Raw genomic sequence first — 16,302 nt, 5'->3', positions numbered from 1 at the left:
TCTGCACATTTTCGTGAATGGGCAGGGGTGGGGGGAGACTGGTTTTGGGATGTGGGAATGACTGAGCCCGATCATTTTATTGCCGCAACTTTGCACATATTTGCAAATTATCGTAATTAGGTGGGGTGGGAAATGTGAATGATAATGTTTGTAAAATTGTATAACCTGGTGTTTTGAATTCCATTTGCATTGAATTCTGTTATTAATGTATTGTTCTATCTACCTGCCCAGGGAATATTGGCAGAAATGAGCCATTGTGCCAAAATCTACAATGCATCTATCCTTGTTTTTATAAGTTAATGTTTGCACTGGCACTGTCTAAATAAAATTGCATTACATGTGTGACACACGCAATTTAACGATTTAATTTTTTGCAAGGTGCACGGCAGGAGGGTGAAGCTGCCAGTTTAACATGCAAAGGTGCACTGCTGTGTGCCCCTCTTTAGTAATCTATTCACCGTTGTGAAGATACTGAGACAACATACTGCAGCAAACACAATGAAACTTTTGTAAAAATTCACCACACATTTACATGCCACTTTCAGATACTCGCACTGTGAAACCCTAACTGATCAAAAAGCTTGTCGCCTGCACACTGACCGTACAGATCCACTGAAGCGTGGTATCGCAACGTCACACATCCATACTTGATGCTCCACGCCCTTGACCGGAAGCTGAAAATGACCATCATGGCGGCTCGTTGAGAATACGATGTTTCTGAAAACATTTTAAGCGAGAAATAGGCCATACAGTTGCTGAATCTGTCTTCATTTTCAGATTGAGGTCAGTTTGAAAGATTTTCGTCTACTTCTATTGGATAGTCACGTCGCATTCAACGGTTTCACTTCCTGCCTGGCTGGCTGGGTTAGGGTTAGGGCTCAGATCTCTGCAGGGTAAATCCAGACAGCTAGCTAGACTATCTGTCCAATCTGAGTTTTCCGTTGCATGACTAAAACAACTTTTAAACCTACACGTTCCACCAAAACAAGTTCCTTCCGAGCCTATTTTGCAGCGGCACCGCAGCTTTTCTTAGCACCGCCCAAGATTATTGTGATTGGTTTAAAGAAATGCCAATAAACCAGAGCATGTTTTCCCCCCCATCCCCGAATGCTATGTGGACTAGCCAGACTCTCCTCCAGCACGCTTTGGAGGAGAGTCTGGCAAAGCGAGACAACGTGACTATAGACCTGGTGCGTATCTTTAGTGGAGTGGAGAGCCACTTCACGAACGCTTCTGGGATGCGCCGTGGCGCTGCTGGTGGAATATCAAACATTGACTTGAATGGCCACAATTGCTCGCGGGGCACATGACGCACCCAGAACTCAGCGCAGACGCACCTGGTGGAAATTAGGGGTTAGCTTCTTCTCCTTCATCGTAAATTTCCATATTTCCATAAATTTCATTAGTATGTGCCTGAATGGTGGACAGTAGTGTGTCAGTTTAAATTCTAAGTTTTAATTTCATAACACACATTGACTTCCATGAACACAGGACAGATACATTCTAACATTAGTCCAATAGTACCGCAGATATAAATTCTGTATAAAGAACCATTTCAGTTCACATGGACACTTTTGCATATGTGTTTCAGTGCTGAATTTTCAAGTACGATGTGAAGGCATCTACCATGTCATGTATTGTGTAGACTCAGCAAAGTACCTGATTCCTAAAGCCCTTATCAACACAGTATGCGTGAAAAAGCAGTGTTTGATTCCTAGATGGCACATGAAGTAGGCCAGGGCAATAGTCCACACACTTTCTGTCATCTTGAGCTCCCAGCATCCTCTCTGAAACTCCTCATCACTGACTGGATGGAGTTACCTGCAAAATTAGACAGTTGGACTGTGAATCCCTATGGGTTAACTGTAGTGAACCAGTGTTTCTAAGCACTACAATTCTATTAACATTCTCTGTGTTTACTATAGTTAGGGTTAGGGTAGACTTTTGCAGACTACATAATGCAAAAAACATGATTAACACACTGATTCAAGAAGTAAGTGTTAGGTTGTAAAAAGTTAAACCATTGGTGATGTCTGATAAAAATGTACTTTTAGTTGAGTGAACACTGTAGCTGGAGGAAGCACTGAATCAACCGATTGCATCACACCACACCAATCAGCATTTGACTGCCTCACCCCAAACCTAGTTTCTAAAGAATGAATTAACTCATATCTGTCATTTAGCATACTGGAGAAAGCTCCTTGCCCCCACACACGGAGACCTATTGTTTCTGCCTTTTGGGGAGCCACTCAGTCTTGATTAGAACAAAGAAAATGCATATCTCTGTAGAATCGGCACTACATGATAAACAACCTTAGTCTGTGACCTGGAGTAGACCTGAAATCAGAGGTGTGTCCTTAACCTGAGGGACATATAATTCGGAAATAGATAGATAGGAAATAGAGATGAATTCAGGACTGCGAACTGTGACCCGAAAGGGGAAGCATGTTTGCAGTCCGCTGTTTACAGTGTATTGTTTGTCATGTCGCATGGCTGCAGTCTGCTGCTGGCAGTGTTTTATGTTTTATGTTTGATTGTGTTTTGACTGTCGTTTTCATGCAGTTTCATTAAACCTTTTGCTTAACTTTCAATTCAACCCCAGCCTCTCCTTCCTTTTCCTGAAATCGAATGAACACGTCTTTTAAGAGATTCTTAACATAAGCAACTTTGCTGGCACTTACTTCAGGACCATCCTGGAGCAGGCTAACCCACAGTCCCAGAAGAAACAGCTGCCGAATGACAGGAACGTTCAGGAAGATGGCATCCTCTGAGAAAACCTGTGGTGTTATTATAAATGTTAGTTACACTTTCACAACTGTAAAGCGTGGCTATCAGAAAAACAATGTCAAGCTAGCTCAATTCGTAACGTTATGTTTAAAGTTAGTGACACCAGGTTTGACTCACCTGTCATTCTGTTGTATTCTTTCTTAGACAAGCGGCCCACTAGCTAACGTTAACTCAAGACAAGCTGGCCAGTCTTGTTTACAGCACTGAAGCCGAGGTTGGGTTTCTTCATGGATGCTTAGTAGCAGAAACCAGCTGCCCAACTGCAGTACTAGCTGTCAGGCTAACAGTATTAACGTAAACTAGTCTGTTGGCAGGTTCACTGCTTATACAGCAAAGCTAGCTAGCTAGCTCCTCAACGCACACCACTGCTTCACATACAATTATTATTGAACTAAATAATAAGTAATATAAGTAAGTATAAACTTTAAAATATTTTTTTAAAGTTTTTGTGATGGTGAAGCTCTGCTTCGGTTATCTGTTGTTTGCTAGCATACTGAGAAGCCTCTTTCTTATGTTTGTTCATTTAGAAGGTAGGTTCATTTCATCAAAAATCTACACTCATTCTCAACATTTACACATCTAACCAGTTTTATTGAAGAATTCAAATGATGTGAAAGATTTATATTTCTATGTCATTTTTTTCAGAGCAGGTTCAGCAGGTTCCCTCTGCAGAAAAATGTTCCCATGTTGATGAGACCATGTTAGTGGGTTCCGTAGCTGGTGCCCGTTCCCATTGACATCTGTTTTATAAAAACAGAAGAAAATAGATAATCTGTCGAGTAAAATTGACACCACAAAATATTTTTTTCATTCAATGCTAATTACTGTTAGCAGTGAGGAATGTAGAATGTGAAACTAAAGGATTGGTCGCTTACTGATTCAGTTTCAACGTCCTCATTCAGATTTGTGACTTTATGTTTGCCGTAAATATCTCTTTTACGCGTGCATGACAGCAAAAACCAGTCAGTAACAACGGGAACCTGTAGGAAAACATCAATGCTTTTTCTAGAAAATTGCATTCTTTTTAATCACATATTACGTGCAGGACTGAACATCTCTCTACTCACCAAACTTAGGAAAGATAATGCTGCACCCAAGTTCACTATGGTTGGTACAATTCCAAATTTTCCTGCCTGCGCGATAAAAGGTATTGTCAGAGCAAAGAGAGCACACATTTAGCTGATGAAGTCTTTGCAATTTAAAGATTTATTCTGGCCTCACAGTTCCAAAGACAATGACGTCAAACCGGATCCCGTATGCTTTGATTAAGGTTCTAGTTTCCTCTCCATCTTGGGTCTTGTAGTATTTTGCAAACCTAAAAGAAGTGATTTTTTAATTTTTTTTTTTAAGTTTTTATCCCCAGCTTAATCCATTTATTAATGAGCATTTGTTAACAATGGTTTCACCTAAAGTTGTATCCAGGAGCCACATTATTGACCGGATGTTTGCTGTCCAGCCTGCGGAAGCTGTACTTGGGGTAACATTTCCCTGCCCACCAGTCCAGGTCACAGCTCCAGTCAATAATAATACCGAGGACACCACCCTTTAGAAACATACAATAAAAGTCATCCATTAACAAGCTATGTATACAATTTAAATTTAAGGGAGATAAGAGATAAGGGAGTGTGGAGAGGTAAATTATACAGAAATGAACGTTTTGTAAAATGTATGTCATATTTAATTCTGGCCATACCTTTACAGCCATGTCTTGAAATTCCTCTCCAGCCTCTGAGACGATGTTTTTCAGGCGAAATATGGGGCAGTCAGGGTCTGTTGCACGATTGAATTCACACCTCTTCAGGTATGAGGAGTTAATATGTGGCAGAATATTTCTTCTGGGGGAGGAAGGAAGCCAAGAAATACATTTGATATAATGACACACAATAAAACAGCAGCATTGCATTATATACTGTACTGGTAAGAGCCTTTCTTTTTACATTTTTAGAAACTCTGACCTGTGAACGTTGAACTTTGGGTATGTTATGCTGTTTTTGATCAACACAGTGAAGTTCTCTGCTGAAGCCAGCAGTGCATGTCTGTGGGAAACAACATATCAAGCCATACCTACATTATACTATAATAACTTATAAATACTATAACATTGCATATATTCTTACTCGGGCAGCTTAGTGTCTATTTCAAGAGGGCACCATGAGAGCACTTCACAGGTCTTGGCAGTCGTGGAATAGTTCTCACACAGCCCTGTCTGTATACCTGAGAGGGAAATTGGTCAGTCAGGTGGTGTTTGCTCTATGTAAACATCCTTTATCAACCCATAATATTCTGATGCCACCCAGTGAGGAAAGCCTACCATTGCCTTGAGGATCACTGTGTCCTTCGATGCAGTCACAATCATCCACACAAGTAGTTGATGGGTTTGGAAGCTGGAGGAGAAATCAATGGTGTTAATCTGTTGGTCTAGTATGAGGCATCTCAGAATTCTCTGTTACTAAAGTAATTGGCAGTGGTGGAATGTAACTAAGTACATTTACTCAAGTACTGTACTTAAGTACACATTTGAGGCAGGGGCGTAGCACAGATTTCTGGGCCCTGCACAAAGGCATTCTCTATAGGCCCCTCCCCGCATTCCACAGCTATTCATTCTAGCATCTTTTTAGGGCCTCCTCACATGGGTAACTGCTTTCAGAATCAACTCACAGAGGTCAAGCCAGTAGATGATAGGATAAGAACCACAAAACAATCGTGATCGGATTGTTTCATAATAGTGTTTATGTAAGCTGAACAATAACAATGCATCTAAATACTGTGCAGAGTCCCTTGTTGGCCCTGACCTTAGCTTCTATGACTTGTCCATAACATTCCATATATACTATTTCATATCAGGTAGCATCAGTGACTCACCTCAGGACAACGTGACTGAGTCTGATTGGGGGTAACAACCATATTGGTTAAAACAAAGAATGAGTTATCACCCTGTTAGACAGAAGAGAAGCACAAATGTCACATGGCAATGAAATACTCATCTTGCTCACAGTCATAGTTGAACAAACACTTACATTATGTAACCTGTTTTGCTTTTGGGGCCTCTTTTCTAATCTGTGCTGTGTCTTGTTCTGCTGTGCTTGTTTTGTCTTTTCTATCTTGTTTATTTGTATTTTAAAAAGCCTTTTCAAAATCGAGGGGACTACAGATGAAAAAGAGCATTTTGGCTAATTCTTGCACTTTTAACCCAATCAAGTGTTTTATTAATTTCCACTGTCCCCTTCTTAAATAAACTGAATTGAATGAGTTCAACACAATTGTCATGTCATTTACCATGGAGCAGTATTTCTGAAATGGGGGGTACTTTGGAGTACAAGAGATTTTTTTTTCATGCATAATATTACCTAAAAAAAGTATACTATAATAACGAATTAACTTAATAATGGATTCTAAACATTTGAAATGTAGGCAAGCATTTAAGTGTTTTTCAGTTACAGTTACGGTTGTTGTTAAGCCTAAACAGGCACAGCATTTACCTCTTATATATAGGCTTTTTTTATTTTAGTATTATGTTAGTATAATACTTCAAAGAGGGTACAATATTGAAAAAAAGTTTGAGAACCACTGGCATAGATGATGATTTAACATTTTTGTGCATGGGTATTTCTGTAATAAAGACAAAATGTATGGTTAGATACCTGGGATGGGATAACATAATCAGCCACATCCCAAAACCGGGGGTCCATGTCAGACGTGTTGGTGAAGGCAAAACCTTTGACTTTGGTGGTGACGCTACTTATGACAGAGTCTGTCTCCTGGTAGGCCTTCTGCACCACACACACATACCTGCAGGTTTACAGCAGTAGGAAACGTTTAACAATGCAATCAAATCATGACAAATCACCAGGCAGCTCATTACAACAGTATTCCATGACACGTTTAGCTTCATATCCCCATTCGGTGGTGAAATGTAACTTAGTAAACTCAACTACTGTACTTAAGTCCAAATGTTGAGGTACAAATGTTAACCCTCAACCAAATGTTGAGGTTTAAAGTCCTCCTCCTCACCCACAAAGCCCTCCATAACCAGGCTCCTTCCTATCTCACAGACCTGCTCCATTGCCACAATCCTAACCTCCACTCCTCTGACGCAAACCTCCTCTCCCCACCACTCAGGACCAAGCACCGTACCTGGGGTGACAGAGCTTTCACCATTGCAGCCCCCTCCCTCTTGAACTCCCTACCCTTACACATCCGTGACTGCACTGACTTGGACACATTCAAAACACTCATCAAAACACACCTCTTCGGATTAGCTTTCTACATACAATAGTCTTACATTTCTCACCTGATAGTTACTGGTTTTATTGTTTTTAATTGCTTTTAATATGCTTGTTTTATGTGTTGGTTTTTATTGCTTATCTGTTTTTAATGTGCTATATGTGCTGGTTTTACTGTAAATTTGTCTTTGAGTACCATGTAAAGTGCTATATATAATATGTATTATTATTATTATTACTATTATTATTATTACTTGTGCTTCACTTGAGTCATGCCACTTTCCACTTCAACTCCACTACATTTCTGAGGTTAAATATTGTACACTAAATTCATCTGTCAGCTTTAGTTACTGGTCACTTTACAAATAAAACTTTTTGCACACAAAACAAATGTAGTTTATAAAATACAATGTTTTATTATGAAGTAAAGTACAGTATGTAGACCTACTGTACACGTTCAGCTGAAATGATTAGCTGATTAAAAACTGAGTTGATTGACAGTTTCCAGTTTCTAAAATGTGAGGAGTTTTCTGCATTGAGTACTTTTTTTATACTTTAAGTCAGGGATCTTCAACAGGGGGTCCGGGACCCCTAGGGGGTCCTCAGAGTCAATGCAGAGGGGGCTCCAAATAATTGTTAAATTTAAAAAAAGTCCTAAAATTAATCCAACATATTATTAGCAAATATAAATACTCCACTGAAGATAGGCTTACTGGCCTATAGGTAAGGTAGTCCCTAAAATAGTCATCAACAGATACAGTTAACCCCAAGGATTCACTGTGTCACATGTATGTTTAACATTAAAACATGATTTATAAAATCATGCCAACAATTATTAGGCTATTTTAAGAGCTTAGTATTCTATGTAAAACATGTATCTATGAAGGCTTTAGGCTGCCCTAAAAGTTATTGTAGGCCCAGTTTAATATGCAACATTTTATACAATATATGTAGTAGGGGGTCCCTGCTTCATCTTTTTTCAGTTAAGGGGTCCTTGGCTTAAAAAACATTGAAGACCCCTTTTCCTGATGATACTTACATACTTTTACGTAAGTCACATTTTCAATGCAGGACTTCTACTTGCAACAGAGTATTTTTACATTGTTGTATTAGTACCTTTACTTTAGTAAAGGATCTGAATACTTCTTCCACCGCTGCCACATTTGACCAAATTCCAACCAAGTAAACCATGCCCCCCACATCATTTGTTACTTACCCCACCACATACAGCACCACCAGAAGCTGGGTGAACCTGAAGACACATCCTACCCCAATGTTTGGAATAACCAGTGTTTTAGGTGTTTCATAGTCAAACGCGTAATGCAGGCAGCGCTGACAGAAGCCTGCAGTCATTCTGACCTTTGCACCGAATACACCAGTGATGGACTGTGCAGTGATGATGGTGAGTAAACATAGCTGCCCTTATTCAAATCGTTGTATTCAAATCTTCTTTGTCCTGAGTGCGTTTTACAAGTAGTACACACACAAGTAGTACACACAGTAGCTTTAAACTAACCAGGTGGGACAAAACACTTTTTATATTTTCTGCATAAGTGGTGAGCCAGAGATAGATCATAGAGCTGGTATGTGTCATTGTCACACACTGAATGACAATGTGAAGTTTATGAGCACCAGAGAACCTAAAATACATACAGTAAGTCACGTGTAACAATAGAATAAGGCAGAGTAGAAGTGGCAAAGGCATTATTATTATTATCTTTAGCAAATATTATCTGGATATGTTTCCAATGGGAATCCTTTTACCAGTGTTATATAGCTACATTTTGTGCAACCCGGTCTCACTCAAAAGCGTACAGATAACACGGGTTTACACTTTGAAAAAACGTGCAATGTGTACGCCAAAGTAAAATTCTTCGTGCATTATATACGTGGAGCGCTCCAATTGAAGTAAGGGAGACCAGTGCCTTTTATATGAATACGGCACATAACCACAAAAACACGCTAATAAACGGTTTGGTTTTAGGGAAGAAACATTGGGGAAGGCTTAACAAAAAAAAACACAAGAAAGTCACAAAAACACGCCACATAACCACAAAAACATGCTAATAAACGGCTTAACAAAAAAAAACAAAGGCTGAAAATCGTAACAAAAAACCCCCACCAAACACAGGAAGCGAACCCCAATCTCCCATGTGAAAGTCCTGTGTTTTATCCATCCACCACCTTATGTGGGCCCATGTTCCTTTCTATTACAAACCACGTATCTACTGCACGCACAACTTTACTTTAGCGTACACATTGCACGTATTTTCAAAGTGTAAACCCGTGTTATTTGTACGCTTTTGAGTGAGACTGAGCTCTTTTGTATATTTGGTTTGATTGGTATGTAAAAGTGTAAATGTTGTAGTATAATAAATTATAAATACATGATCTGATTGAAGTATTAATAATTTTACATTTGGAGTTAATTTGAATAATTTAGTTGTTACATTATGAGGCAAAAAATGCTATTATATTTTATACTTATATTACATATTGTCACTGTTGGGGCAAAAACCTTGTATGTCCAAACTGTTGCTTTTCAGCAAATGAAAAATGGTAAATGTAAAAATAATTTTATTGAGCTATTTTTATCAGATGAAGTCAGACAAAATCACCCCAACACTGTTTAAGTATTTGTAAAACTCACAGACAGACGTAAAGTGTGACCAATAGCAGTGATTAAGCTATTTTATTTTATTTTAATTTTTTTAACCTTTATTTATCCAGGTAAGTCGATTGAGAGCAACTTCTCATTTGCAATGACGACCTGTCACATTCACCCAGTTCCACATTCATACCTGGAAGCTGCCCAGTACAACCACAGTCTGATCTGCCGGCCACTCAGCAGCTCCACTGGAGCGGTAGGGGTTAAGGGCCTTGCTCAAGGGCACCTCAGTGGTGGTAATGAGGGGAGGGACAAGCGCTGCTCTTTCACTTTTTGTATAATGAAAGAAAGTCTTCAGTAGACACCATGTATAAGGCAGGGGTCCAATTCTTGTCTCCAAAGTTGTATCAACAGTCCATCAGAGGATAATATTATGGCGCAACTTTGCACATATTGGCAAATTATCGTAATTAGGTGGGGTGGGAAATGTGAATGATAATGTATGTAAAGTTGTATACCCTGGTGTTTTGTATTCCATTTGCAGTGAAGTCTGTTATTAATGTATTGTTCTATCTACCTGCCCAGGGAATATTGGCAGGAAAGAGCAATTTTGCCAAAACCTAGTACAATGCATCATTCTTTGCTTTTATACAAGGTTAAAGTGTAATTGAGCACTGGCCCTGTCTAAATAAAATTACATTACATGTGTGACACACGCAATTTAATTTAATTTTTTGCAAGGTGCCCAGCAGGAGGGTGAAGCTGCCAGTTTAACATGCAAAGGTGCACTGCTGTGTGCCCTTCTTTAGTAATCTACTCACTGGTGTGAAGATACAGAGACAACATACTGCAGCAAACACAATGAAATTTTTGTAAAAACTCACCACACATTTACATGCCACTTTAAGATACTCGCACTGTGAAACCCTAACTGATCAAAAAGCTTGTAAAACCAAGCCTGCATGAGGAGGGTGTTAAACATTTAAACGTGTGCTTCTTCTCCTTCAGCGTAAATGAATATCTACATAACTAGAACTCAACTCATATTTTCACTACGTTGGAATTCAATATTTACATTTTGGATTCACTATATTTCCATAAATATAATTTGTATGTGCCTGAATGGTGGACAGTAGTGTGTCCCAAGGGAGAACACTTGAAACCAAGACTGATTAAGAGTCAGTTTTTAATTTCCTAACACACATTGACTTTCATGAACACAGGACAGATACATTGTAACTTTGGTCCAATAGTACCTCAGATATAAATTCTGTATAAAAGAACCATTTCAGTTCACAAAGGCTACGTTCACACCGCAAGTCTTAATGTTTAATTCGGATTTTTTGCTCAGATCCAATTTTTTGTTTGGCTGTTCAACATTGCTTTTTAAGATGTGGTCTATATCAGATTTTGAATATTGAACGGTTTGCGGTTTCGAACTGACCCGCGTGCGCAAAAAACCAATAACAATGACATCAGACGCAGCACGCTGTTGCACTAAAGTTAGGAGGAAGTAAGCATTTTTGCTTTTATTTCAAAATGTTTATGTAATGGCAGCCGTAACATTAATGAGCAGGTGCTGAGAAGGAGAAGAATGAAGAGATAGAGAGACAAATTGGTTATTTTGGCCTTTTGCGGGGCTGTGGCTGCAAATTCACTGCAGAGGGTGTAGTGGTAGTCCTGTGTCCCCGTTCTTCCATTTCGTTTGCTATTTTTTCAAAAACTGAGTGGTTACGGTATGATCCTTCTAGTTTAGATTGAATTGAAGTATCTCCCCATATACTAATTAGGTCTAACACCTCACTCTCCCTCCATTGACTTGCTCCATCACTGTTCTCCATTTTGTAGGCCTAGTCAAGTTTTTAATTTTATTGTCTGTGTCTAGGCCTAACTCCCGCTGGCGCATAATTGTGACAAATGTAGATGTAGATTGACGTAAAAGTCACATCAAATCGGCCTTGGTTGTTCACACTGTGGCCGCACTGAAAAAAGAAAATCAGACCTGTGTCTGATTCTGGAACACATATGTAAGTGGTCTAAATTTGATTTGAAAAAATCAGATCTGGGCAAGATTTGAGTGTTCACACTACTTCTGAAGAAGTCTGACCTGGTCAAAAAAAATTTGATTTGGGCCACTTTTGCCTGCAGCCTGAACGTAGCCATAGACACTTTGGCATCCGTGTTGGTCACTGGCGTAGCTTGCCTTCAATAAAATATTTTCCTCTTTCAAGTTTCTTTAAGTTATTAAGTCCATGTTGTCATATTCACACAGGTAAGAAAGAAAGAAAGAAAGGCTACAGTAGACTGTATACACAATATACATATGGATCTTTTTCCTTCATGTTTTTTTCTCATTGGACAGCGTAGACACAAAGACATGCTAATTCATCAATAAAACTAATGAAGTACAGTCTATATATTTAGTGTTTCAGTGCTGAATTTTCAAGTACGATATGAAGGCATCTACAACGTATTGTAGAAAAAAAAAAAAAAAAAAAAAAAAAAAAACTGTCCACAGTAATGAAGCTACAGTTAAATGTAGACCAAGGAAAACGTCTCCTTTCACGTTTGCGTTCTCCAGTTAAACCCATCAGGATGAGGCTGGAGGAAACCAGCCACCATGTTCACTCATGTGCCAATCCTCAATAATGCAATCAATGGCTTCTCACACAAAGAATAACAGGCTCTGTGCTCCGGCTTTGTATAAAATACTGTGTCAGTTTCTCGAACTGCTAAATTTAGGATTCTAATGTTCCATCCGAGGTAAAGTCTGCATCACTTCAAAAAAAAGGTCTACAGATTTCATATTTGCCCAAAATCAAAGTCAAGCCCCCCGTCGTGCAGGTTGCCTTCGTTTGCGTTGTCAAAGCTGTTCTTCCCGTGGATCTGTTTGAGGTGTTTGCGGAGAACTGGCTTGTGAGCGAAAACCATGTCGCAGTAGTTGCAGCGGTGTGGCTTGTCCCCGCTGTGCAGGTTGAGGTGATCCAGCAGAGAGCACTTTTGCGTGAAGGTCTTCCCACATATTTTACACTGGAAGGGCTTGATGCCGGCGTGGACCCGCATATGCCGGTGCAGGTTGCCCTTCTGCGTGAAGGTCTTGCCGCACAGCAGGCACATGAACAGCTTGTGCATCTTGAGGTGGTTGGCGTAGTTCTCCAGCTGGCGGAAGACCCGCGAGCACTTTGGACACTGGTGGTACCACTGGAGGGGTTTGTCGTAGTTCCTCTGGTGCACACCGTGTTTCTCTGCCGGAGGGTACGCAGGAGGGGGACTGAGCGGGTACCCGGTCGCGCCGGGCGGAGCCGCCATCTCACTGCTACGGCTGTCCACGGTGGAGTTTATGAGGGAGTGCTGGGGCTCGGGAGAGTGGAGGGCAGGAGGTGGGCTGGCGGGGAAGTGACCAGTGATGGAGTTTTCCGCTGCGTCAGACACAGACTCCACTTTTATGATAGTGATGTCGCTCTCCACCATGTCCTGCTTTGGACGTTTGTCTAAGTTATGAAGAGGGGATGCAGGCTGTATGATTACATCATCATCGTCATCGTCATCGTCATCCTCGTGGTCATCATTATTGCCACTGTTGTCGTCCCCAACCTGCACCACCTCTGCCCCCTCTTGATGGACAGTCCGGACCTGAGAGTGCTCCGGCTCTCTCTGGGCCTGGGACGATAACCCCTCCTCCTTGTTCTCCCTCCTTATCCCCACATCCACCTCCAGCTGGCGTGCAGGCTGAGGTTTGATGAACTTGCTGAGAGCTTGGGTGCACTGCTCCACAATGTGGCCCATTTGGAGGAAGCTGGCCACTGTCAGGTAATGCACCAGCTCCAGCTCCGGAAACTCCAGCTGCCCTGTGTAGCAGGAAAGCAGGAGCTGCCGGCCCACCTCCGCCTCCTGGATCATGGAGATCTGGACCTCGCCGGAGTCCTGCTGAAGGATGAACTGGTCCCTCAGGAAAGACGAGCCAGCGGCAAACACTACCTTGTGACCAGGGACCTCTAGCTGGTTGATGCGCACAGTGACATCACAGAAGCGTCTCTGGTGTCGTAGGAGGTTCATCTTCTGCAGCATTGAGTCCCCAAACGTGGCGAAGCGGAACTGCAGGATCACCTGGTTCTGGGCCATAGTGAACCGACAGCCAGCAGCAGCAGCAGCACTGCACCTGTTATGGACAAAATACAGAGACTGTAGCCATGTTTCCATCCACATGTTTTTATGCAAATTAAGTCATATCAATAAAAACAAATGCCTTATGGAAACGGTAAAATTCGACAGAATTTCATAAATATCAACACAAAGTTTGTACGTTCAATCTCACGGGATTTTCTGTTAATTGGTAAACGGCTTATGGGATAAGCGCTGATGGAAACGGTATTTGTCAAATAAATAATGAATTGCAATTACTTTTTAGGTCATTTTATGTTTGCAACCTGCCATAAAACGAAGAAGTTTTAGGTCATTTCTGCTTTCTTTGCAGACATGGCGGATGTCAACAAAGACAGATACAAGTGGACGAATGAGGAGACAAGAGACTTATGAAATATGAACGGCTATTTTAGATACTTGTCGTCTGGCATAAACGTGCATCTGCATCACCATTGCGATGTTTTGATAGCGTCGTTGTTGTCTTATTATAGCTTGATATGTCGCTATCAGATGGCACATAAGCACTATTACAACTTGTGCAATATTAATCATTTGTAGGTAGATGGGGCGATCCATTTTGGCTAGCAAACTTTGTTCAACATTTTTTAGCTTGAATGTTTGACCGCCACAATTTGACCGCAAAACAGCATGTGACGACACACAGGATTTTATTCGCTTTAAAGCCATTGGATGGAAACACACCGGCTTTATTCACATGAATGTTTTTGCGAACTTCAGATCATTCAATTGACAAGTCGATGGAAACACAGCTTGTGTCATCTCTTCTGAATAGTCGCACGCTATAAATAGTGCAAGTTTTATATTTTGTCTTTCAGTATTGTACTACAGATGGCATGCAGTCTTACCTGAATTTACAAATCAAAGGATGTCGTCTAAGAATACACAACTGTAGTCTCACCTCGCATTAAACTCTATATACACTATATTCTAAATTAATAATAATAATAATAATAATAATAATAAACTTGATTTATAAAGCACCTTTCAAAACCATGGTGGTGCTGATACATTAAAGACAAATAGCTAATTCATTAAAATACCATCACCTGCCTCCAGTGGTGGAATGTAACTAAGCACATTTACTAAAGTATTGTACTTTATGCTGATACTTTTGTACTTTTAGTAGTGTAGTGAATGCAAGACTTTTTTTTTTTATTTTAACACAGTAGTATTGCTACTTTTAAATATCTCAGTACTTCTTCCACCACTGCTTAAATCACAACCACCACCTCTCATCCTAATCTAACCCGGCGCGTGCAGCCCTCGTGGATAGGGTAAGACTGAGAACCAGACTTGGTTCAAAAACATGCCAATTTAACACGAGCTAGCGTGTCTGTTTCATCAGCTAACGTTAGCTAACATTAGTTAACGGTTAACGTTAATCAAATACCATTATGTTTCAGTATATTTTCGGAAGCACTGTCCACTCGTGAGCACGGCGTTCAACCACTCAATATAACGTTACGGTAACAACATATATCTAATTGTATCACATTCTATAGCTAACAGTTGTTAGATAACTCCTGGTTTGCCTTGTGGTAACATTGGTGGGCAGCGTAAAATAGCGTAAAAAGAGAAATATTCGTCGAATAGTGCTTACAGCTGAAAGCCGAATTACAAAAAATGGTATAACGCGTTTAAAACACTGCTTGTTATAGTGTTACTAAGGTTTGCGATATACAAGACAAATTCTAACAGGAGATTAGCACTTGGTTTCCGCTGTCCGAGTTGCCTGGACCATCGATGTTAGCTTAGCGCTATCGGTAAAGTAACGTTAAAGTATTGGCTTTCTTTTAGGTAAAACAGTTTGCCTGGGTATAACTGTTTTGGTTAGAGCAAGACAAAAAAGTTACGTTGCATAAAGTCACTCTCCACGTCTAACGTTTGCTTTAGCTGTATGTAAACAATCAATCACAAATCGCCTCCATATTTCCCTTTGGCCTAACGTTACTCTCCAGTCTAATAGCTGCAGACCTATCTGGCGATCTGATGATAACATGCAACACTGTAGCTAACCTATTATATTATTACTTAAGCTGACACAATAATAAGTGCTGTGTACCTGTTAACCCCGTTTAAACAAACACGTTAAAGATGGGTTGTCATCGGTAGGTCTGTCCGGGCATTTGAAGGCGCTAATCCGGATGCAAAATCCATTTAAAGGCCCAGTACAACAGTACAATCCGGGACCCCTAGGGGGGTCCTCGGAGTCAATGCAGAGGGGGCTCCAAATAATTGTTAAATTTAAAAAAAAGTCCTAAAATGAATCCAACATATTATTAGCAAATATAAATACCCCACTGAAGATAGGCTTACTGGCCTATATAGGTAAGGTAGTCACTAAGATATCCACAGATACAGTTAACCCTAAGGATTCACTGTGTCACATGTATGTTTAACATTAAAACATGATTTATAAAATCATGCCAACAATTATTAGGCTATTTTAATAGCTTAGTATTCTCTGCAAAAAAGGTTTAGGCTTTAGGCTGGCTTAAACGTTATTGTAGGCCCAGTTTA

At 40.3% G+C, this 16,302-nt stretch overlaps 2 protein-coding genes across 2 annotated transcripts; both read right to left on the bottom strand.

The window, feature by feature from the left end:
• Positions 1–3,439: 3,439 nt before the first annotated feature.
• LOC114555333 (P2X purinoceptor 4) lies at positions 3,440–11,446 on the bottom strand. The gene is made up of 13 exons (XM_028577647.1): positions 11,423–11,446; positions 8,227–8,396; positions 6,429–6,576; positions 5,650–5,721; positions 5,099–5,171; positions 4,905–5,001; positions 4,743–4,823; positions 4,481–4,622; positions 4,194–4,330; positions 4,009–4,102; positions 3,855–3,920; positions 3,663–3,767; positions 3,440–3,527 (listed from the first exon to the last, which is right to left on the bottom strand). The coding sequence occupies exons 1-13, from the start codon at positions 11,444–11,446 to the stop codon at positions 3,489–3,491; spliced, it is 1,248 nt and encodes a 415-aa protein (XP_028433448.1). The 3' UTR covers positions 3,440–3,488.
• zbtb26 (zinc finger and BTB domain containing 26) lies at positions 11,183–15,972 on the bottom strand. The gene is made up of 2 exons (XM_028578974.1): positions 15,845–15,972; positions 11,183–13,777 (listed from the first exon to the last, which is right to left on the bottom strand). Exon 2 carries the CDS (start codon positions 13,738–13,740, stop codon positions 12,421–12,423), a length of 1,320 nt encoding a protein of 439 aa, XP_028434775.1. The 5' UTR covers positions 13,741–13,777; positions 15,845–15,972; the 3' UTR covers positions 11,183–12,420.
• Positions 15,973–16,302: the final 330 nt, after the last annotated feature.

Source organism: Perca flavescens, chromosome 5 (assembly GCF_004354835.1).
Source record: "Perca flavescens isolate YP-PL-M2 chromosome 5, PFLA_1.0, whole genome shotgun sequence".
NCBI classification, from domain to species: domain Eukaryota; kingdom Metazoa; phylum Chordata; class Actinopteri; order Perciformes; family Percidae; genus Perca; species Perca flavescens.
Note: the sequence above shows the minus strand (reverse complement) of the source record. Positions and strands in the feature narration are given on the sequence as shown.